Genomic DNA, 24,222 nt, shown 5'->3' on the forward strand with positions numbered 1-24,222 from the left:
TGTTACTTGCTTTATCCCTGCAGGTTTTAACATACTTGCTTCACAGAGAGAAAGCACATAGAAACTTACCTTGCAGTGTCAGCTAAAAGTACTTCCTTTGTTCTGTGTCTTGCTGTCTTTGTATTCAGATAAGCCTTATTAGTTCAGAGACATTTAGTTTATGTGGATTAATAAAATTCAGGGAAGGAATTTTCCAGTGAATCTTGAAGGCAAGTCAGAGTATGAATCCGGCTTACTTAGATGCAGAGGATGTTCTGAAAAGAAACATTACCTTATGTTGATGATAATCAGATGTATGTTGTCCTCCAGCTTATTACAGAGTGAATCTCAGCATTTCGCAGTTAGTGTTCTATAAAAAGAATATTATAAAACTTGATTATCTTGTTTTTACAAACAAAGCAATAAGAACACCCTAGTGTCTCAATGGTATCCAGGGAGATGTTGCTTTGTTGGTGGGATAAAAGGTTATTGGGCAGCTGTGGCAATACAGAATAGACTCAGCCCATACTCCTCTACAGCATCTGCATATATATTTGTGTGGCATGAGCTGCAGGAGGAATTTTAAAAACAAACAAAAATACAGAAAAAAATGCCCCCTTCTTGGTGGTAAATAACAACAAAATATTTCACTTCAGTCTACCCAGAATTTTTCTTTGCAATGGTATTTGTTTTATTTTGTAATTTGAGGCAGCTTATTTAATTAATTATAATTTGAATAAATTCTTATGCAGCAAAATAGATAATTCTGTTTCCTATAAAATGCCAACAAAAATAAACTTTGTGGAACACAAGCCAGAACTGAGGTTTCACAGAACCTAAATAGTCTTAGATATCTTCATAGGGTGAGTGAGTGCAGAAGGCCACAGGTTGTTGTACCTATGCCAGGAGGTGTTTTGCTTCAAGTATATTCCCTTTGAGGGATATGTGCTATGCCTTGCACAGAACTCAGTAGCATGGCAGCACAGCAAACCTTCCAGCTCCAGCCCACAGGTTGTGCAAAACCAGCTGTGAGATGGGGCACAGCACGCTCACGGCTGCTTGCCCCCAAACATGCACATATAAGACCTGACCCTAAAATTTAGGTAGGAATTGCTTGGTGACTAAGCGGTATCATGACAGATTGAAATTCAGATGCCTTTTAAATGCAAAGTGAAATATATCAGAAGGAATAATTTGAACCATTCTTCCACATTAGGAGGTCTGAACTAAGAGGGAAAAAACAGGTACCAATGTAAGCAGCTGAAGGAAAATTTCTGTTCAACATCCATCATTAATCAAAAATTCATATGAAGAATATGCATAAGGAATATGAAGGAAAGTAAGATGTTCAACAGACAGAAGACTGTCTCTCTCAGAGCCAGCAGGAAAGCAGGGTACTTAATACTCTGTAGTGTTTGCTCAACACTGTAATGAAGATAGCATATGGTTACTGGAACTTTTCCAGGTTTTAAGACTGAGAAATGAGACCAACTAAGCTTAAAAGTTGTGTGGAAGGCTGATTTCTTGTTTTGTTTTGTTTAAAATTTTCCCTATTATGAGTGTCAGCCACTCAAAGCATGAAGAAATTAATGTTTGCTCTTTTTTGTGCCACACAGAACCTGAAGCGAGTGGCAGAGACATGGATGGATGAGTTTGCAGAATACATTTACCAGCGACGGCCTGAGTACAGACATCTCTCAACTGGTGACATCTCTGCCCAGAAGGAGCTGCGCAAGCACCTTAAGTGTAAAGATTTCAAGTGGTTCATGGCTGCAGTGGCTTGGGATGTCCCCAAATACTACCCTCCTGTGGAGCCTCCACCTGCTGCATGGGGGGAGGTGAGGAATAGATCAAATTTAAATGAGTCTAACATTTTAGATTGTGGGAAATTAAAATTATTAAATCAGAGTAAACCTGGTGGTAAGTAGTGTTATTAAGGAAGTTCACAGTGGTTGAAGCAATCCCTGAACTACCCATTAAAATGAGAAACTGTCATGTCTTAGAACTATCACCGTTGCTTTTGTAACTCATTACAACTTTGTGTGTACGGGGCATACGATGTAGGCACAATGAGGACAAGAATGAGGAAAAGAGCACTCATTACTGTATGTCGCAAGAAGATCTTAGATTCAGAGAGTCACCTTAGTAAAAAGGAAGTCTGAAGTCAATGCTTGGGGGTTTTTGCATATCTACTTGAATACCTCCTCCTGTCCTTACAAGGACAATTGCGTGCAGATGGAGTTCAGTTTGCTGACATGCAAAATGTGACAAGCAAGGCCTGGATACTTTCCTTTTAAAATGATTGATTTTGCTCAGCTGTTCTCTGCATTCTGTAGGTGCTGTCATCACTGAGTACTAGTAGCAGACAAATACAATTTCTCCATTGATGGATGAGGGGAGGGAGAGACCACAAAAGAGAAGCCAGTATCTGAGCATCACTCCAGAACAGGGGGTGAGCAAACAGCCAGCTGCAAATCTTCACCTGTGATCAAAGATGTTCTGCTTTCAGACCTCTCTGAAGAGCAGAGCTGTAGCAAACCTTGCTTTGACAGTTTGTTTTGTGCAGAAGAATTGAGAACACAAGTAGTGCATGGAGAGGAAATTACTTCCTTAGTTGCACTGAAAAATTGCTGTGACCTTTGCCCCCAAGAACTACAGCAGCTTCACTCCGTGGATAGGTTGTGTGCAGAGGGCTTTTCCCTCTCAGTTCATTAAGATAAATGAGAGGGAAAGAAGGCTTCACTCCTCCAATGTATTGTGTTGCTTTTTTAAAAACCATAGGAATATCTGTACTGTGAGTTCTAGCCTTCTCTGATTTTTCAGATATTCTTGCAGCTCTCAGAAAATAACTGTCGTATTTGAAACCAAAGTATGAAGTTGAAACTTTGACCAAAACATTTGGTAAGATCAGACTCAAGTCTGCATATTCCCAGTGGTCAAGACTGGACCATAGACTTCTAAACATAGGTTCCTCTACTATTCCCCAGAATTTCTTTTTAGAAAAGCAAATTACCTCATAGTGAAATTTTTAAAATAACTTTCTGTGGTACTAGCAATCCTTAATTCTTCTTTATAAACTATCAGTTACAGAAAAACTCCAATTTGTATGTGTCTTACTGTTTGCTACTTCTTGGCAGTAATGAATTCCTTTGTTGTTAAAGCTTCTTTTTGGTGCTGCTACCCACTTTATGAGATTAATGTGTACCAAGTGGTAAGGAATTTATCAGTAGAAGTCAGACTGGATCAGATTGCTATGACTGCTACTGTGATCTTCCTTCACTATCTTCCACATGTATACATGCATTGTATACATACATACATTGGAGGACTGTGATCAGATGTGTAATTTCTCTGGCCAGCTGGATGATCCTTAACCTCAATCAAGAGGGTCTAAGAGGAGGAGCTTGTGATTCAGGTATTCATTTTTTTCATAGCAATATTAATATAATCTTTGCATAAACCCAAGTATTTTTAGAAGTAAATCAAAGATCATATCGGTGGTGTGAGATCTGTGCCTTAAAAGCATTTACTAAGTTCTTAGGAAGGACATGAAGACCAAAGATTTTCTTTTTTGTCTAAAACATACTTTCATTAAAATAACAAGAAGAGAGCTTTCAGCCCTGCTACTCTTGTTTTTCCTGAGACTGTCCCATTCCTGTGCAGTTTTAATTAATTTGTTGGCACTTGCGAGGACCTTGGAAAAACTTGAAGGTCAATGTCTGTGAGAATCTGAAAAACGGAAGCAGACTGTAATGTTACTGCTTTGTAAAAATCACTCAGCTCTAGAAACCTTGCTGATTATACATACCAAAAGTCTGTGCCAACACTGAGTCATTTAGTACCCTATTTGGAAATACTTTACATCTGCTTGCCTATGCCAGTCTGAGAAAGAGTAAACAATGAAGTACTCAGACAAGTTTGGCTCTAGTATTTTGATATCTAGCTAGTAAAAGCATGTGGTGTGAAAGCAGACGTCTCATAAACAGCCTCTGCTCAACTCCTCTTTTTTTACAAACACATTTATTTAAAATCCGACTCTTACATTTCTTGACAAAATCTGTTTTTGATGGAAAAGAAGGACATTTGGAAAACAAAAAGCAATCTTTTTTACTACACTTGTCATGGCCTTATCTCTTATGTGTGTTTGTGCCTTTTGTCCTTGTAGCTGGCAGGGTGTATGTTCCCTTGATAATCTGTTCTGCCTTGTAACATCTGAAATATGTGCAGTAGAGCAATGTAATAGCAAATCCAGACAGATTAAGGTTAGTGAGACTGTCAGTTCTGTGTTTGAGTGAAGTAACTGCACTCTTTTCCACTGTGGAAAAGAGGAAAGTGTTCAATTAGGTTTTGTTCTTACTCTTTTGAATATATTGGGAAGTCTGGTGCCAGTTGAAAACAGTAATACCCATCCCATGGTCTTTCTAAGACAGAATAATTTATTTGTAATGTGTATTTGAAGTTCTACTACGTAAAAGAATAGATGTGAATTAGACACCAGGTGTTTTCTTCGGAAGTACTCATGAATCTACAAGCTGTGATCCAGCACAAACATACTGTGTATATTGTGCAAATATCACAGCTTCCAATACCTTTAAAAACACATTTTACAGTAAATCAATCATATAATATCCGACATTGTCATTTATTTTAGATTTCATGAGTCCTATAATCAAGGTGATGCCAAAAAAAGTTGTTTTACTGAGTCAAAAGGGAATTATTTAAGCTTGGTTTCACTTGCTGTTACATGAACTTCAATAATTTAATGAGGAAGTGTCTCAGTCACTGCAGCATTGCTAAGCTGTAGGACCTGAAAGCACTCCTTTCTCAGCCCCAAATTCATGGATTTTACAGAACTGTTTTACAGCACTGACATGAAAATGTTGCACATAGTCAAGCGGCACATTTGAAAAAAGATTAAAGCCTAAGAACTCACTAACTTCTCTTTTGGTTATTTTCCTTTTTTTAAAATGTGTCATACTCATACCCTTAATGAGTCAATCTGAGCCCAGAAAGTGTCACATATCTGTTGTACAAAAGCGATATAACCCCACCCTGCACAGACTGAGTGCTGCACAGATGGACTGTTCAAAGTCTTTTATCAGGATCAGTATCACACTGAATGAGAGTCCCCTGTTTCTTCAGTGAGGTCTTTGGCAGTGTTTGACTTCTTTACCTTTGACTTTTTCTTTTTTATGGCGTACACAAAGGATAAGTACTTCTAAAATTACTGTGTATCAGTTGACAGGAGAAGTGGCTCATTTTTCCATATTGAATCCATAGATATTGATGGCCGTAGGGTTATCTGAGAATGTAAGCAGTGCACTAAAACTGGCTGTAAGCACTGCTCAAACAAAAAAAAGTAACAGAAATGAATATTGCTAATGTCTTCTAAGAGTTAAAGTCATTTTCATATTGAGGGGTTAAATCAAATATAGGGAAAGTATTATATAAACTGATAGCACCGAGGTGCTTCTGTTGTTACTGTATCCCTAAGGATTGTTCTAAAATTATTATTTAGTTATTGTTCACAGATGACCATATTGAACATACAGTTGTCTTTAGATTGCTACACTTTCCCTCTTTCTGCTTTTGACATAGACAGTTTCATGTCATGAAGAGCATGCAGGGCAGCTCCCAGAACGCCTGGGAATTTACCTCTCCTGCTCAGGCTCACCCCTCCCTGGCTCCATGAAGGCTGAGTTGTCCCTGGGTGACAGCCTGGCTCCAGTGCAGGCAGGGCAAAGCTGCAGGAGCCAGGACATCACCCACTACCTCAACAGCAAATCTTGCAGGAACTCACTTGCCTGGGAAAAGTTGTAGAGTTTTAGAATTATCAAAGAATGTTGGTCAAAATAACTGCTGGGCGCTGGAAAGCTATATTCTCTATGCTTCTACACCTCATCTGCTCTCTGTAAGGACTACAGTGTCCATAGTCTCAAAGTGAGTTAGGATGGCATTTCAAGAACTAAGTATGTGTAATGACTTACAGACAGTGTCCTGTGCTTGTGCCAGAATTTATTTAATTCTGAAACAGCCTTTAATATCACCACTAACCATTCTTGTCAGTCCATACGTGGGAGTCATTGGAAGCACACTTTTCCTGTACACTTATCTGTGTGCACAAATTATGGCATTTGAGGTTGAGCAAGTAAGTTTTGTATGTAGTAACTCAATGCTCTACCTGCATGGCTGATAAAATCTGTCTCCTGTTCATCCTTGGTCTTACAGCTGCACAAATATGAATGTTGGAAATGTGTTAGGATCACTAGCTATTTGTTTTCTACTTGTAACTCATAACCTCAAAAATCCTAAATCCATTATGTTGTGTGACTGGAGACAAGGCAGTTCAAATGCATATTGGTGTATAAATGAGGGGGGAAAAAAGTCCCTGTGCTTCTGCTTTCCCTCCTTTGTCCATGGAAGCATCTTACGGGATTTGCAGGCTGTGTGGTGCTGATGCTTGGCAGAACACATTCCCTGTGGCTCTGGCTCTGGCATGATGGCTCAGTTCAGTTTCTGGCAACTGCCAAGGCCACACAGAAGCACCAGAGAACAAAAGCACAGACTTGACTGAAATGCCTTATTACAAAAAAAGAACAAAAATCAAATCACAACCCTTCTGCAGCTGAAAGGATGAAACAGAAAAAGGATGAGCTAACATGTAAGCTGCAAACAAACAGAGGAAAAACTAACTCAAGCAAACCTTTCAGGAGCAGAGGGAAGAGGGGAGGAAATAAAGAACATGAGAGAGATTCCAGCAGTGAAGGAACTAAATGTAGCTTCAGCTCAAGCCTTTTCCAGCAATGGACTGAACACATTTACTGCACAGTCCAAATGATGAAGACTGGGATGGAGCGATGCCATCGAGACAAAATTATGAAAGCCTTTTAATGCAGTAAGCCTTAATTGGACATGGAGCATATTCACTGTCATTTTACAATTCTGAATCACATAAATATACCCAATTATTAATGGCAATGGTTAGCAGTTCCATTTTAATTAACTTGCATGCTGTAAGAACTGAACTGATGTATCATTTAATTTTCTATTAGACCAGAAATCTTTATCTATACAATTGAAATTTAAGTGCATTGAGTAATGATTGAATGTTCTCAAAAAAAAATTATACTTGATGTAGGTATTTCACATGAAACTTTAAAAATATGACATTAAATTCTATTCCACTCATTATTCTTTCCTGCCTCTTTTGCTGGATGATACGAAAATGAAGGTTGTTGAGAACTAATTACCTTTCATCTTTTTTATTGTGGGGCTGCCCAGTGCTGGATTTCTGCATCTGGTTGTGTGTATAAACAGCTAGTGTTTTACCTCATCCTTAGCAATTTTTATTGTATTGAAAATAGAAAAAATATCCTAGGACTGGGCTGGTCCAGGTTTTAAAACAAGTGCTTCTCTGAGCTCTTGTGAAGGATCCAAGGTTCCTGGAGGCAGTTGCTCAAACTGATGCTCTCCCATCTTCTGCCCAGTCTGCTCTTTTCTAAGATAACTTCCTAAAACCTTTCCTGAAGGTAAAGTTTTTTACATTTTCTCCACTACCTGTTGCTTTCCCATCTGTGTAAATCTTTCTTTCTCATGGTTAATAGATTGGATCCCACTCCTCTAGAGTCAGGAAAAGAGCAGAGTAGCTCTGGCATACAGAAGTATTTCCCCTCCTCGCAATGTTTTGTGCAATGCTGAGAAGTTTTCCATCCTTAGGATGTGTATGAGGTATGCAGTGGCGATATGTACATTTGTCTGGCATATTATGGCAACAGCAGTGACTTCTAAAGTATTTTTCATGAAAAAACACAAATGACTACTCAATTGTATCTCCATCCAGCATCTAGCTTTCTTTTAAAAAGGATAAAAGTAGCATCCAGAATGTCAAAATGTGCACCAGCTTTCTATATATTATACATATAGAATTTGTACGTGTTTCCATGCACTTTGATTACTCAGTTTCTGTTTATCTCATTGAGAGGGTAAGTTTTTTTAAGAAATCCTTTTCTTTGTGGAGGTGTCTAAAGGATTTTTAACTAGCCCAGCTAAGGTACTCAAGGTGAAGTGTGCAACTATTTGCAAAACAAATTTAGGATTTTGCTCTTTTTGGTGGCAGTGGGCAAATATTTTCAACCCAGTGTTTTAAAGAAAATATACCTGTCAGCAGTAGTACATAACTGGTATGATTGATAGTCACAGATTAGTTATTACTCACTTGCTTCCGCCTCAAGAACAAGATTTTCCTTTTAAGAACAAGTTACACTGCAGTGTTTGCAGCAGGCATGCAGAAGGAACCTCCATGGGTTAGCATAAGTTTCAGTGCAGATTTGTTAAGTACTTTTTAATTTTATGCACTTCAGGGCGTAATGTGTGACCTTATCCACAATGGTGTTATTGTGTCAAAGTAAGAGCATGGATTGGAACAGGGCATGCCTGAATTTTTAATGCATACTGCTGCTCCCATGCCTGGGACGGACTCATACAATCAGTTCCTTCTAATACTGTTGATCTCTCTTGCTCTCATAGGACGGAAGAAGCAGTCAGATAAGCTTTGAACTTCTCGGACTTTTTTTCTTTTCATTTTTTTGCATGAATATATTTCATAAGACCTACCTTTCATTTGTTAAGCAAAATATTTCAAACTTTGATTCTTCTGAAGCTGCTCCTAAAAAGAGTAGTTTATTCCAGGACATGGCTCTCTACCCTGTAAAAAGTAAAACCTACCAGTTTTATGTAACCAATGGTCAATCTCAAGTCCTTCTGAGCTAAATTCCTAACCCCTGACACTGAAAGCTCTTTTCTGCAGCCCAGTTTAATGGAAAATGTTGCTGTTTGGTCTTGCAGATTCGAAATGTGGCAGCCAACCTCTGTGTGGACAGCAAACACGGAGCCACGGGGACGGAGCTGAGGCTGGACATCTGTGTGAAGGACGGCTCAGAACGAACGTGGTCACATGAACAGGTATTTTAATGGTGGAAAGAGAAAATCAGAGTAACATTGCTGCTTCTCTTTTCCAGCTTTTAAACATTTTTCTGAGGGCTTCTCCTTTTCTTAAGGTAAAACTGAATGTAGAAATAATTTGTGAAATATTACTGACCTTAATGGCTTTTATAAAGTACTTCTTAACATAACCTCAGAAATTCCAACAGCCACTTGGGCTGTCTTCACTTCCAAAAGGAATTTCAATGCCCAGAGAGCTTTTTTGAGGCCCCATTCTCTCCAACTGTGTCATGAAAACATGTTGATTTTGGTTTAGTTACCTGAAAATATTTTAAATATAGTACCAGGCCTTGTACAGCTCCAGTCATTGTCTGTTTTTATGCTTTCATCTCAATAAGCATTTTAAACAAATACGAGGTATAAGTGAGATAAATGGGTAAAAGCAAGCAAAAAAACATTTCAAAAGACAAGGAATTATAAAGGCTCAAAAACCCCTTTTATTTAGGTTGGCTGGGTAGAAAAATATTAGTTCTCAGGAGTATGGAGGAAAAGAGCTCTGATTTTTACTCACTGTGAGTGGCATAGGAAAGGGATCATGACTCACAGGCCATGGGTCTGGCCAATGTGACCAAAGAGAATCCAGATGAAAAGTACAACCTAACCGTTTATTAGCAAATTTAGTGAGCAATGGCTTTCACAAGAAAAGGCCCCAGATTAGTAAAAGGTTCCTAATGCTGAGGAGAAAAATTGACCTGGCAGTCACACATGGCACTTTGTAAAATCTTAAAAGCTCAGGAGAGAGGAGTTCTGAGGGGTATTTGAAGTGCTGAGGTCAAAAAATCATGCTCTGAGGATACTGAGAAATGCAGGAGGAGAGCTGGAAGTGCATGAAACTGAGAAGCTGAAGGATTATCTCAATTTAGGTAAGTGCCAACATGGCAAAAAAGGAAGTTGCTGAAAGAAGACTTCTTTAGATAGCTACCAAAGATACTGCATGGGGATAGGGTGCTAAGACTAGATAAATACAATTCTGTTTTGTTTTCTGGAAGACATACAGTAATTCAAGGAGTTAATTGAAGGAAGCTGTAGGGTCCAGGCTAGACCATCACAGTGTTCTCTGGCTTTAAAATCTGCAAAGCTGCACACCCTCCTCAAGAAGGGAGGGGGGAATGCTGAGGCTGCCAGAGATGAGAAAGGAGGAAAAAAGTCAGATGAAAAGATGAGAGAAAAAATAAAAGTTAGCAGAGAAAAAGGAGACTTGAAATATCCTTTGCAAGAATAAAGGCTTGAACAAAGGGGAAATGACACAAAGGGAGAAAGGATGTTAGGGAGGAATCCGTGTTTCAGCGTGCTCCAGGGTGCTGCAGTGTTTGGGATCAGACTGGATATAAAGGTCTTATTACTCTGTACTAAGGCCACAAAGTGACTTCATTAGAACCAGCAGTGAAGCTGGCACGAAGGGAGTTCAACCAGCCAGCTCCTCAGATCCCAGAACCAGAGCTGGGAAGCCTCAAGCACTTCGGTGCTTGACGTGTGCCCCAGGCACAGCACGAATTCTGTCTGCCGGCCTGATGGGGAACAGCGCATTTCCTCGCACCGCCGGAGAGCGTGGAAACCTTCCCGGGAGCACCTCATCCCTGGGGCGGTGCGGCTGCGGTGCGGCGGGCGGGCGGCAGGGGGCAGCGCGGCCCAGCGGAACGCGCCTGCTGCGGGACCGGCGTGCCGCCCTCACGGCCCGCGCCCCTCACGGCCCGCGCCCCTCACGGCCCGCGCCCCTCACGGCCCGCGCCCCTCACGGCCCGCGCCCCTCACGGCCCGCGCCCCTCACGGCCCGCGCCCCTCACGGCCCGCGCCCCTCACGGCCCGCGCCCCTCACGGCCAGCCCTGCCGCTGCTGTCGCACTCGTCTGTGGGGCGTCAAACCCCGGGCCGGCTCCACAGAGCTCCTCTTCCTTCTTTATATCTCATGGAATTCGTAGCCTCCATGAGTTCTGTATACACCAGTAGAAACTAGCAGTATTAATGGAAGTATCAAGTATATTATTATCTTATTTCGAGTAGCATGGATTGACAATGAGCTGGACTTGTAACTTTCGGTACAAATTTACGGAGTTTGGTGGCAGGCTATAGTAGCTTGATGTGACCAGTGAAACAAGCATCAGTGCTAGACAGAGATGATCCTTTGTGCCACTTGATTCGTGTCATGTTTCCAGGGCAGGAATTAAAAGCTTACAGTGTCAGCCACCATGCCAGGGGCACAGCCGTTTAGCAGACCCCAGGAGAGGAAGACGACCTTCCACTTCAGCGCTGTGCAAGCCCCTCTGGGCAAGCAGCAGTCAAAAGGTTTGTGGGGCACTTGCAGGCTTTCTGGTAAACAGGAGATGGGTGAGAAGTGTGGATGTGTCACTATGGTTTCCAAAAACTTCCCCAAAATTAAGAACCGGAGGGGAAGAAAAGGAGCAGGAGGCCCCTTTATGTCATATGGCACTGCATTCTTCCAGCTCTGTCTTCCTAGAGCTAACTTTTGGCTTCAGGGGAAACAGGGGCTGTGTTGGACTGATAACGAACAGCAAACAAAAGTGGCAGGCACCACTGTCTTTACCAAGTTCCCCAGCCTTGCCAGGGAATAGGTGGACAGGCATCATCTCTTAACATGGCTCAGCAAGTGCCCAGCTCTTTCTTCTCTACTTGGAGGTATAGTTCAAGCGAGAGCCCAGCTCTGAAACATGGCATTTCATCTTTGGGTGGGGGTACATGCTGTCCCCTCAAGTGAGTGCAATGGCACAGCCAAAGCACAGCGCCAGCTGACGGACTCCAGCCAGGCAGCGAGTAATAGAGTGATGTTGCCAGGCTGGAAAGCATTAACGGCATCAAAAGGGCCTTTGTTCCAAAGACAGTCCCAGGGCAATGGCTTTATCAGGCAATCATTCTTCAGGCCCTGTGCCAATTAGAAATGAAGCTGGAAAGCTGTATTTTCCCAGTTACTGCATGACAGGGCTCAGCTACATGAAAAGGCAAAGCATGACGGCTGAGGGGTTGCTTGATTGGAAATGCAGAGGATGGGGCTATGTTTTACAGACTCTGGTGTGAGAGAAGGCAAAAGAGGAGAATGAGCATCCACTGAGCCAGGACAGAGGGTTTCTTAGGTCCAGCAGGGAACAGTGAACAGCAACTCTGTGTGTTGCAGGTGAAGAATCAGCCTGCTGTTTGTTAATAATGTATCTGGGAATTTCGGCACAGCCTTGTTTCAAATCAACAAGCAGTCAGAAATGAATGAAGTACAAAAAGGGTACAAAAAGGCTCAGCCATTCCTTGTAAAATCTGCCACAGTTTGTTCCTAACAACAGAACAATAAAATCCAAAGTGACAAGTGGTGACAAAGCAGAGCATTATATACTCTGGGCTCCAGCTAATAATATGTAGCATTGTTGGACATTATGCAGTGGAGAGATAATATTTATATTGGCCAGATGCAGTGTTAACTGGAGAAAAATTGCTGTTTAAAAGAGGAAATCTTGGAATTATGAGATTAGAAAGACTGTACAACTTCATGTTGTGTCTGTAATTGCAAGATCTTAATACTAATTGGGTGCATAGAGAAGTATAACCTTTTTTATGATTTTTTTTTTCTCTTCTCTCTCTTAGTCCTAAAACTGAGTTCCTGTCCCTAACAAGGCTGGTTTTATAACAGTATCACTAGAGAGAAGACATACTTGTTGATTTAAAAATAAAACTGTTTAAAAAAAAAAAAAAGGGAGGATAAAGAAGGAGGAAAAAGAATCTAAGCTAGTCTAAACATTGAGATCTAGTATTACACAGATCCTAGTTTTCACTGGAAGGGAATAAAAACCCCCTGCTGTTACCATGTCTTGACTTGCAAACAGAACACAGCCCTGGCAGTCTTCAAAAACCACAGAGGAGTGGAAAGAGCAAAGGGGTAGTCTGGATCAGTATGATCTGATTTAAAGCCTGGCTTGAGCTCTTTCAGGTGTACCGATGCATTCAGTGGGGTAGTAGTCCTCAGGCCAAGGTCCAGAGAGCAGCAAGAATTGGCCCCTCAGCTCACCACTCATGCACAGAGTGAGAAATCTGGCGAGCCACCCACTGGGAAAGATGAGGATGGTCTTGAAATAGGATCTCTCTCTGCAGTAGTAGTAATGAGAGTTGAGAATATCACAGAAGCACTGTTCCAAACCATTCCTCTAGGTATTTGTTATTCATCACTTTGAACTCTAGGTTTATTACATGTCTGTAGAAAGGTAAAGGATAAGATTAAAAAAATGGCTTTTGTTGGCTTTTTGCTAAAGGAAAATTGTCTCAGGCTTCTCTTTTTCTAAAGAAACAGCAACATAGCTTTTCCTGTACCAAATCTTACTTCTGTCTTTGCTGGTGAAATGATAAGTTATTGTAGGGAGTCCATGATGATGCTTCAAAGAAACAGGAGGAAAAGTGGAAAAAGATTTAACCTTTTGAAAAGCAGAAATTGCTCTGAAAATGAGGTTAAAGCTGTCCACTGCATTTTACTGCAGATAAAGGTAACATGTACTCGGGGAGATAGAAGAAATAAGCAGGACACAGAGACAGATTAGGAAAACACTCTCTAGAAAACCGTTAATACAGATATAAATAGGGAGTAACAGCAGCTAACATAGAAAACAAGGGCTTACAATAAGACACAGAACAAAAAAGGTAAATATTCAGATATATGCTTGTATCGGGCGCCTACAAGGCAAGAGTGACAGTAATGCCTTTCAAATGTGGTATTCAGAGGATGGTACAGCACTGAAGATGCAGTGTTTTTAAGAGGTGTTTCTTTTAGGAAAACCATGGAAAGAAGGTTACTATAGCAATGAAAAGGTTAAAATCTGGGAACCACCACAGAATTATTCAGGATCAGACCCACACGATATTTATTAAGCTTCAATTTATAGCCAGTTCTGTCAGGAAATGTACACACTGGAGGAGCAGGGTGCTAGATAAGGGCCAAAAGGAACCTGAGATGAGCTGTTGGAGGCAGTCTGAGCTCAGTGTGGGGAGCTGAACTCAGTATGGGCAGCTGCTTCTCTGCATAACGAGCCTGCACGCAGTTCCACATGAACTGTCTCAGCTGAACAGTTTCTACTAGCAAAGTTTGCTCATTTAAAGACAGCTTCACTTTCTCAGTGTTACATCTTTTTTTTTCTATGGAAAATCAAAAGTCGTGCAGAAAGCCAAAGAATAGCACTCACTTAAAAAAAAGATTTAAAAAAAAAAAAGAAAAGAAGCTCACCACTCTTGACAGAGCTTCTAGGTAGTAATTTACAACCTGCAACCTCTTTTCTGCAAGGATTGGTCGGTGGAAAGGAAAATGCACTCCACGTCTTTAAATTTGATGCTGTCAGACCTGTCACCTTCATCTGATGATTGAAAGACTGCAGTGTCACAGCATCACGTCAGACAGCTGGTGTCTAATTGAGAAGGATTCCTCTATTAACTGTGACCCTCCATGACTCCTCTCAGGCAGCGAGAAAAAGGGCTTTGACAAGCTGCCTGTAGCTCACAGGTTTCACAGCAGAAAGATGAAGCTCATTTGACATGTGTTGTTTGGGGAAAAAAGACAGTTGAGAGAGACGATGGTAACAGTGTCCCCTATAAACAGAAGGAAACTGCTCATTAAACATGGGAAAGAGGCTATGATGGGAAGATCTCTAGCCAGCTTGTTCAGATCCAAATGAGAGCTAAAGGAACATCACTGGCGGGGGCTTTCTGAGTTCTGGATAGCTGAAATCCTACAGGTGCTGCTTTAACTGGGTTAACTAAAGGCTTTAATATAGCATATCCCCTCTCTGTGTCACTAGAGATTAGGGATCGTGCCTTCCTGGGGTATATTCCACATGGCCACTGGGGCACTTTAATTAAGGCAGTTGGCATCGCAGAATTGTACACAGGCAGGACCTCGATTAACCGGCATCTGGGGTGTGCGAAAAGGGAATCTTGCATTAAGCTTTGTGTGTTGTTTTAAACGTTTTTCACTAATAATATATCATTGTATTGCCTGACTGTTTTCCTAGCTCTTCACCTTTGGTTGGAGAGAAGACATCCGCCCTGGGGAGCCACTTCACACCAGGAAGTTCTGCTTCGATGCCATCTCACACAGTAGCCCTGTCACACTGTATGACTGTCACGGGATGAAGGGAAACCAGCACTGGAGCTATAGGAAGGTCAGACTCACTGTGGGGCATCTTGGAGGTTCAGACTGCCTTGAGCCTGTATTCAGTTTAGCGCAGGCTTGTGTTTTCCCATCAAAGAAGTTTCGTTTTAAAATCCACCACATCCTATTCCAATTTAATTTTGTGGTAATCTCTCTAGAATATGTTCCTTTTGAGCATTAGATATTTAGGTCAAATTTAAATGAAAATGGATCTGATCCAGCTCAGAGGGTGTCTGTATTGGATCTGTTCCCTGAAAGGTGTTTTACCATTCTGGCGCTTCAAGATGCTTGTGTCATTTTAGCAGAGGCACTGTTGGAAATATTTTCATCCAATGTGACAGCAGCAAGACATGCTGCTCATGAGTTAAATGTTACTACTTTACTACATTTTAAAGATTACATGTGGCAGAAAAATCGCCCTCAAAAAAACAAAACAAACAAAAAAATACACCCAACCCAACATTAAAAGCACTGCTGTAAGCCCAAAGAAGGCAGTTTAGAAACTAAAGATAAGCAGCTTAGATACTACTTTGATCTGCTGAATTTCAGCCCATTTTTATAAATCACTGGAAACGGGAGGTCAAACTAAAAACCCTGTCAGAGCTTCAGTTAGTAAAAAGTCCTGGTAACGCTGCTGATTTTTTATTGTTGTTGTTGTTATTAGGGTTTTTTAATGGTTTATCAGCAAGTTGCCTTGATTAAAGATTTCACTTATAAACTCTGTATTCCATCCAGGGTAAGGATTTCTCTGAAGCACTGAGGATTCCTCTCACACATGCTTCAGTTTTCTTTGACCAGTGTGCCTTGCCCTTCACCTTCCTTAAGCTGAGGCTGATGTATCAGGAATTTTTTGCCAGATAAACCTCAATACTGTTTTCTAGTTTGAAAATATATATAGTAGAAAACTAATTCAGAACCATTAAAAATAGGTTTGTCCTGGCACTTTTTCTGGGTGCCTACTTATTAGCTTGTGCCCTTTTACCTTATTTGTGTTGCAAATGGAGGTCCACTATAAGATTTTCCAGAAGTGTAATCCCTTTGAAAGTACGGTATTACCTGTAAGAAAGTTAGAATGTATGGGGCAGATATTTAGAGGATATAAATTGTGGTGGTTGTATTGCTGCCTATCTGACTTTATAATGCCATAATAATTCCTTCTTGCTTCAAAACCCTTCCAACTTATCTTTTTGCCTACCCAAGCTGCAAATCAAAAAGCTTTCATACCTTTAGCACTTCATTGTTGCTTAATATAGCTGGTTCATAAGACAAAATGCAGGTCTGTAGCTACCCTCTGTAAGGCTCATCACCTTTGATGAGGACAGGGTGTAGCAGGTATCTAAAGAAAAAATGACATTTGGAAAAAATACACAGTGTAAGTTTTATTAAATTCTCTTCACAGCTTCATTTTTAATTTCCAGAAGGCTGACAGGGCTTGTATAAAAATTCTCAATGCAAGACAGGCATTTCCATCTCAGCAAGAAACACCACAAAGTTTTGTTACATTGGAAGTACTGACACATTCTTATCTGTAATCCCAACCTGACAGCAAGCTGCTCAATTTGCATAAACCTTCAAGTTAAGAAACTGCATTGGAATAATAGAACTATGTATACATGGTTTTCTTTAGGCTTAGTTTTAGTTTGCTACACAGTAAGTATTTTTTTAATGTTTCCTCTAGTCTATTTCCTCAGATAAAGGACAGATTTATATTAGAGATTTCTGGTAGTATAGCTATACCTCCAAAAACCTTGTATATGACATAATCCTTTTCCAGCTTTGAAAGCATCATGGCAATAGAACTTTTACTGTTTTCCCCCTGACAAAACAAAACCTGGTCTGTACTAGAGCCCTTTACCTAGGGAATGCCATGCTACTGAACCTGCACCCTAAATAAATATGAATAATAATGTGGTTGAGAAATAAGTGTTTCCTTTTAAAAAACAGAGAGCAGGTCAGCCACTCTCTTCTGTTCTCTGTGCCACTTATAGACACTGTAGCTACTTAATGGTCATGTCAAATCCTGCCAAAATTCTTCTCATACTTTAGGAGAAATGACCTTGCTAGTCAATGTCTTATAAGATGCCTAATATGAAGCATTTCTTACTATGTCATACTATTTCTATAGAACTAGAAGATAAGAGGTTTTTACTCATTTAAAGATGAGTCTCTCCTCATGATCATTTGCATCCTTGAGCCACTGATAAAAAGTTATGGCTGTGAAGTGATTACATAGTGCTGCAAATGCAATTTGAAGCCAGGCACTATTTTCAGATTCCATATTCTTATTACATAGAAATCCTAACAACCTGGGTTTGGGTCCTGGCGAATAAAAACAGCTTAAATATTTTAGTGGCAAGTAGAATACATTAATATTTTACTTTGGGTAAGGAGTGCTCTTCTGGAAAAAATTTACAGCCTATCCCCATTACGTGCACTTTGTTCCTCATTGCAGTGCCATCTCAGAGCTAGCAAACCACATTCTTTTCAGATGAATGAAGCCTAACCCTAAAACCACCACTAATAAACATGTGTCAAAAAACTGTTCTTATTCCCATACTGCTTAAACTACATCTGGGCAGCTATTTGAAAGTCTAGTAAGTCTGCAATATTAAGTAATCAATTTTCTTAGGACCAGTCTGAAATACTGGTCTTCAGCCAAGTATACCTTTGAGAAAACCCTGCAAGAAGCAATGGAGCAGAATAAATTCAAACAGTACTGTTGTGGGTTGTAAATAGAAGAATGTGAGTATAATGCCAGGACAAAAAAATATTGGCACCATATTGGTGGTAATGTAAGATCTTAGATAGATAGATGTAGATAATCTTTAATTATAAGATATTTGGGAGAATGACCTTAGCTTCCCAAGCTAAAGCCATTTCTTTGACTCTGATATTCCTAAGCATGCCAGAGCCAATGATGAGCAGTGCCTACAAATTTCTGTTCCTCTTAGTGAAGGAATACGCCTCTGGTTTTCAATGTAGCATCATTCTGGGCTGACAGGTAGTGCATTGGTTCTGATAAGGTATGATTCAGTTTATGTGCCACAGGCCCACTGCTGCTATTTGTAGAGCAGAAGTATCCAACAGAGGCCTGATTTAGTAGGTCTTTAAAAAGAAACAATTGTGCAAAATCAATTTCATTATATGGTAATTCTACCCTGAGCCTAGTGATTATGATAGATGCTAGACTGACAGCATCAAAAACTGTGCCCAGAAGACAGGGGTTTGCTCATAGTCTCCTGACAGCTTCAGGGACAAACTGTAAGAGTCACTTCACTTGTCACACAGGAGGTGCACAGAATATTCCCTCAGACAACTGAAGACATGGCATGGTGATAGTGGCTTTTATCCTATGGCGTCAGTCCTGCTGAAGCTGCACTGGAGCTACCAACTAATCTCAGATAAACTACCACAGCCACCAGCTGATAATGACTTCCAGTTGCTCTTGACATTGGCCATAGTTATAGCAGTGACCTATAAGAAATGAAAGGCTCTGTGTCTCATTACCAATCCCCCTGAACTGTCAAGACCAATTATCTTATGGAGGAGTTTCTCCTTCTGCAAATAATCTTCAGGCTGGCTTTCATGCAGAAGGAAAAAAATTACTCTGCTGTTTTCAGATGTTAGAAATGTCTCTACAATAGTGCTTGTGGTTTCTCAATATTGGTGTAAAGAGGAATTTATGTATTTCTCTTGTAAGTTCCTCTCTGGGATGCACACAACTGTTACCCCTTGAAGTCTTGAGCTTATTTCCATTGAATCCATAAGACTAACAGGCTTTGACCTTAAATCAGCATAAGCTTGAGATGATAAATTAATAGGCCTTTATATATAGCTGAGTCAGCCAAAATTTTTTCCAGAGTGGTAACTCTGTCCATATTCTTAAAAGACACTCTTCTTTCCTAATAACCAGACTCTCTAAATAAAAGCACGAATAATGCTTCACTCAAAAAGTGCCTGCCTGTGATATTTCTGTAAGAAAGACCACCAGCTTTCTGGAAAGGCTGGAGTGTTTTTCATAGCAAGCTTTTAGTGCTGAAGCTGTTTCCTTTCTTCTTGTACCAGCTATCGTATTAAAGCTTCTAGTATTCCGACTTTGGCTTGTAATAGCTTGGCTGGCCCCCATGCCCAGCTATACTGCAAAGAAAACCATACGCCCCTTTCATTCAAGGTCCCACGTCAGGCAGGGTGGCCATGGCACCGTCTCTGTGTCCTGATTTTGAGTAGTGCCACTCCGTCAAGCTTTTATTAGGACAGGAGGAGCTGGCAAGGTGCAGATGTGCGCCTGCTCCACCCCAAAGGGTGCCTGGCAGTTCTTGCAAGCCCACTTCCTCCTAGCAGGGACACAATAGCCCTTTGTACATAGTACAGTTACCCCCTTCTTGCAAGCTGAAGTATCCTCCCTGCTCTACTTGTAGAACATGAGGCAAAGGCCTCTACTCATTTGGTTTGGTCCTGTCAGCTTTGATGACATCCCTCTGAATCTCAATCTGGTGGGGGGGGTGTGTGTTCATCCACTGGTTTTGGGGAAAGGCCAGTGCTGGAGGTAAAACACAGTATGAAAGTCAGATGTAACACCATCCCTGTCAGCCAGAGCACAAGGTACTTTTGACTTTGTTCTTTATTGCATATATTAATTTTTAAAAAAGGCATTGTACTTTATCATTTTTTCACAAACCACAAATCAGTGAATTTCATCTTTCCTAAATTAAAAAAAAAACCCTTAATTTTTCAAAGTGGTTTTAAATAGCCGCTGTTTCTGTTTGTTTTCCTACTTTTTTTTTTAATGTGGGGTATTTTTAGTTAAAGAGAAGTTTCTATGGTTGTTGCTCAGCACTCAGAGTACTTGTGTGAGTTTTTAATCAGTTGCAATTTGACAAGTAGAATTTTTTTCCCTCTCAACCTGGGCAAGCAGGCATATCCTGGATTAGTATTAAAATATTGGCAGGGCGTCACTGGCATGGAGGGGAAAAGCCTGAATGTGGTTTACCAAGAGTAATCTGAAATTTATTTCAACAGATGCAGTATAGTCCCTGGAAACTTTCAAACCATCTAATGACTCCCACATCTGTCTTTCTCAAAACACTTGCCTACATGAACTAAGTATATTGAAACTACCTAACTCACACACACTCAACTGAGTAGTTTCTGCTTTAACAAAGATTCGCAGCCAGGTTACTTAGTATTCACTCCAGTTGTGTGAAGTAAAATTAATAAAACTAATCATCGTAAATACACTTTTTAAAGCAACTTAATCCATGCTTACCCTCCCAAAATCTCCATATGGAGCTAAATCAGTGTTAGGATTTCCATCTTAGTAGGAGAAAGAGCATATTTCAGTGCTGGTCTTAGCGAGGCCACAGGCAAAGTCTGCATTGAATGGGATGAGAACATTAATCCTGTGTCCATCTGTCCACCACTTCAGTTAATAATTTTTTTTTAACATCTTCACCAAGTTGAAGATTTACAGCTCTCCCTGCCAAGAAACACAACACTGTCAAGAACAAGACTTCATTAAAAAAAACCCAAACAGATCCATTTTTCAGGTTCAGACATTTAAATGGGCACCAAGCAAATACATGGTATGCCAAGATATTAAAAGACGTTCTATTTTTTCATTATATTATGCCATTGTTAGTCAAAGACCAGGTGGTGTCTCTCTCTTTCTTGAATCCCCATTTTCTTAAAGGATAATAGCCCAATGGAAGAAAATAGTCCTTTCTCTACAGCTTTCTAATAATAGCTGTAGTTATTACACGGGGTTAGTGCACAGAGACCACAAAATCATTTCGAACAGGGCTGTATTAATCCATGTTCTGTAAAATGAGAACATCTCCAATGATTTGGCATTTGCTACTTAATTCTATTTTTTTTTTTCATTCCTGTAGGACAAAACTTTGTTCCATCCGGTAAGCAGCAGCTGCATAGATTGCAACCCAGCTGAGAAGAAGATTTTCATGAACAGATGTGATCCTTTGTCTGAAACTCAACAGTGGATTTTTGAACATATTAATATGACCGTTTTAGAAAAATTTAACAGCAAGGCCAGTTCCTAGAAGGAAAAAAAAGAAAAAATGAACACACCTATTTACGTACAGACTGCAGACTACATTTTCGCCAGCATCTGGGTCAAAGGAGTCAGGAATTAAATTTCCTAGATCCAGGGAATCTGTTCTGAGGATTAAGAAAAAGCTACAGCAAGAGCCAGCAGGCTGTCCTTGTGGATATACAGTATCTGGAGAACTTGGCCAAGAGCCTCACCGGATGCTGCTGAGAACTTCAGGCTGAAAATTCCCTTGCTGGTCAAGGGAAAAACTTTGTTTAAAAACTGTTTAAAAGTACTCCAAGTTAATAAAGTAAAACAAAACTCTAGAGTTTCTCAGGTCAAATCCTGCTGTAGTGAGTAGCTCAGAACAGATGCTATAATTTGGGATGGGTTTATGGTGTGCATGACGCCTACAGGAACCTTAAGAAATCCCAGGTTTTAGAATTAAAAACATGCTGGTAGAAGAATAATGGTGTCCCAGCACTCCCTAGACAAGATATATGCTCTGTTGACATTCTCTTAATAAAAGGTTGGGTTAAGCAGGTTTAACCCTCAGAACTGCTGCAATTAAATACCTCCCTTTTACATTCCATTCATTACCAAAATAGGAATGGTAGAAATCTTAGGGTCTAGAATTACACTGTAGTGAAGCATGAAATAAACTGTATGGTTTTGCCCTCACACTTCCCCCCTTCAGGAAAAATAAAGCAAAGCAATTAAATTTCTATATACGATATATTTAGCAATCGTGATTCAAATCCCATTGTCACACAACGTGAGGTTTTTTTTAGTGACAAATAAAACAGCAGCAGCTGCAGCATAATGGAAGGCTTGTGGACTAGCTATCTTTTCTAAAGGTAGAATCCTTACCAACATATAAATTAAATTGAAAATAGTCTGGGGAAAAAATTCAGGAGAGTGGGAAATAATTGCATATTGCATGCTGAACTAGGTTAGTCAAATTAATACTGGTATGCTGCCATCACCTAAAAGCATGTTGACTCCCTGCAGTGCAGCTTAAAAGATCTTGCAGTGCTCTTGTCACATAGGAGTGGAGAGAAAAATTGACTGGAAATCAGTTGGGTGGTTTCAGAGTTTTTGAAATCTGTGGTGGAAATCATGTGAACTTTCCAGAGTGCATAAGTGAATGGTATTGTAGATGTCATGAGGGAGGAAACGAGAAGTGCAAGCAAGTCACACATTACAGTATTTTGGTACTTTAGGCACAGGCACCATTCAGGGTAACACAGACTTCCATCACACTGATGATCATGATGGGTCCCTCAGGCCCATCAGGCTGTTGGAGAGATAGGCCTCTAAAATGTCTTAGGGAGGGTCTCTGTGGTTCTTCTCAGTTCATACCGATGTGTGGAACATGACTGATAACTTTGAGATTGTTCAAGGTAAGAGTGAGTATAAATTTATATCAAGTAAATATGTGGCTTTTGCTTGAAAGATGAATCCACAGATGAAAGCACCATAAATGCAGATAGATCATATCCTCTGTGCCGTAACTCCTTTCAGATTCCAAAAATAACATTTGTAATTAAGTTGCTTATTTTGATTGCTGGTGAGGTGGCTGACTAACCAGAATACTGATGTGCAATCTACCCTGTTTTAAGGGAGTGGAGTGACTGTGTTTTGTTTATTTCTCCTTAAGCTCTGCTTATGCACAAAGAGCATTGATTGCATCCAGAGGATGGTTCTAGTGCCAGTGTGCTATTTTATGGCAGCATCTTGTAGTTGCAGGTCATATGAAAGTTTTATGAGGGGGATGAGGTCCTGTAGCATTCAGGATGCGTGCACTTGGGAAATTGTGAAATTTTCAATATATTGAGCAATTGCTGCAAGTTATTGAAGAGATCTTTCAAATAATTTAAAAGGATGTGTTCATAGAATTCTCATTTTATGATTTTAAAATAAGTGAGCTTGTTTAGGTATTGTTGAAATTTAATTTGAAGATATGGTATGCTGGGGAAGAGAAGCAGTAAGGTTTATGGCATGAGGATACTTCAGGTTTGTTCAGCTGTCAGTACAAAGAACCAGCCTAGCCACTGCAAGCTTTCCCAGACAGGGTGCTCACAGAATCATTTATTTGCAGCCTGATCATGAGGAAAGAGGGTTTGGGAAAAGAAGAAAATGGCTGCCTCAAATATAAATGCAGCCCTCAAGCTGCTGATTGTAACTGGCCCCAAACTGTCAGTCCTGGAAGCAACCCTGTATGCCCAAAATAGGGAGGCAAAGGAGGATTGCTAAACCAGAACAGATTGGTAGGGTTATATCGTTCCGTGTCTGACTGCATCTCAGTGGTCTGCTTTTGAGATGTCTGATGGGAACTAGGCTTCTGTTAGGGCAAAGAAATTCTATGCCTTTTACAGCCCTTGTTGAGTCATATTGCACAGCGCCTTACACTGCCAAAGGAAGCCTTCCACTTGCTTGTAGCTGATCACCAATTGTATACTCTAGCAGCCCTTGTCAGAAAATAATCCATATGACTAATAGTCAGGTGTTGTGGGGAAAGAGAACAGTCCTTGCACAAGACTCCTCCAACAAAAGTTTTATTAATAATAAATGATCATCGCTACCTTTCAGTTAAAGTCTGTCTTGGGTGTTCTCCAAAGTTTTCCACTGATAAGAGTATTTTGTTACTAATTTTTCTTTAATTCTTCCTGCAGCCATATCTTTTCCACCCAATAAACTTCTGAACAATTTGATAGGTTGGAGAGATGTATCTTCCTCTCACATTTCTCCAGGAGCATTTAACTCTAGCACACATTTCTTCAAAAGACTATGAAATTTCTTCACAGAATTTTTTTAAAGTACCAGGTAGTTCTGGACATAATTTAAACGTAGTGCACAGGTGGCATTAACTGATGTGGGCTCATCATTTCAGTGGAGCTATACTGATTTCCCCAACTAATGACTTGCTTCATGTTTTTTCAATTAATTATTTTATGGCTTTAATCAAGATGTCTGAAAAGAAGATCTTTGTATCTTTAGGAGTTCAATAACATATATCCTAAATGTTTTCCATTTAAAGTTATCTAGACTTTTTTTTTGGCCAGCAA

At 40.2% G+C, this 24,222-nt stretch overlaps 1 protein-coding gene across 1 annotated transcript in view; it reads left to right on the forward strand.

Annotated features, from left to right (window-relative positions):
• GALNTL6 (polypeptide N-acetylgalactosaminyltransferase like 6) overlaps positions 1-21,164 on the forward strand; it is a gene marked incomplete at both ends in the record, with an annotated part of 444,156 nt that extends 422,992 nt beyond the window's left edge. The window contains 4 exons of the mRNA XM_082281626.1: positions 1,596-1,817; positions 8,824-8,940; positions 14,969-15,118; positions 20,997-21,164. Coding sequence (XP_082137752.1) covers positions 1,596-1,817; positions 8,824-8,940; positions 14,969-15,118; positions 20,997-21,164 — 657 coding nt within the window. The remainder of the gene's footprint in view (positions 1-1,595; positions 1,818-8,823; positions 8,941-14,968; positions 15,119-20,996) is intronic.
• Positions 21,165-24,222: the final 3,058 nt, after the last annotated feature.

This window comes from Coloeus monedula, assembly GCF_965178545.1.
Source record: "Coloeus monedula genome assembly, chromosome: 5".
NCBI lineage: Eukaryota > Metazoa > Chordata > Aves > Passeriformes > Corvidae > Coloeus > Coloeus monedula.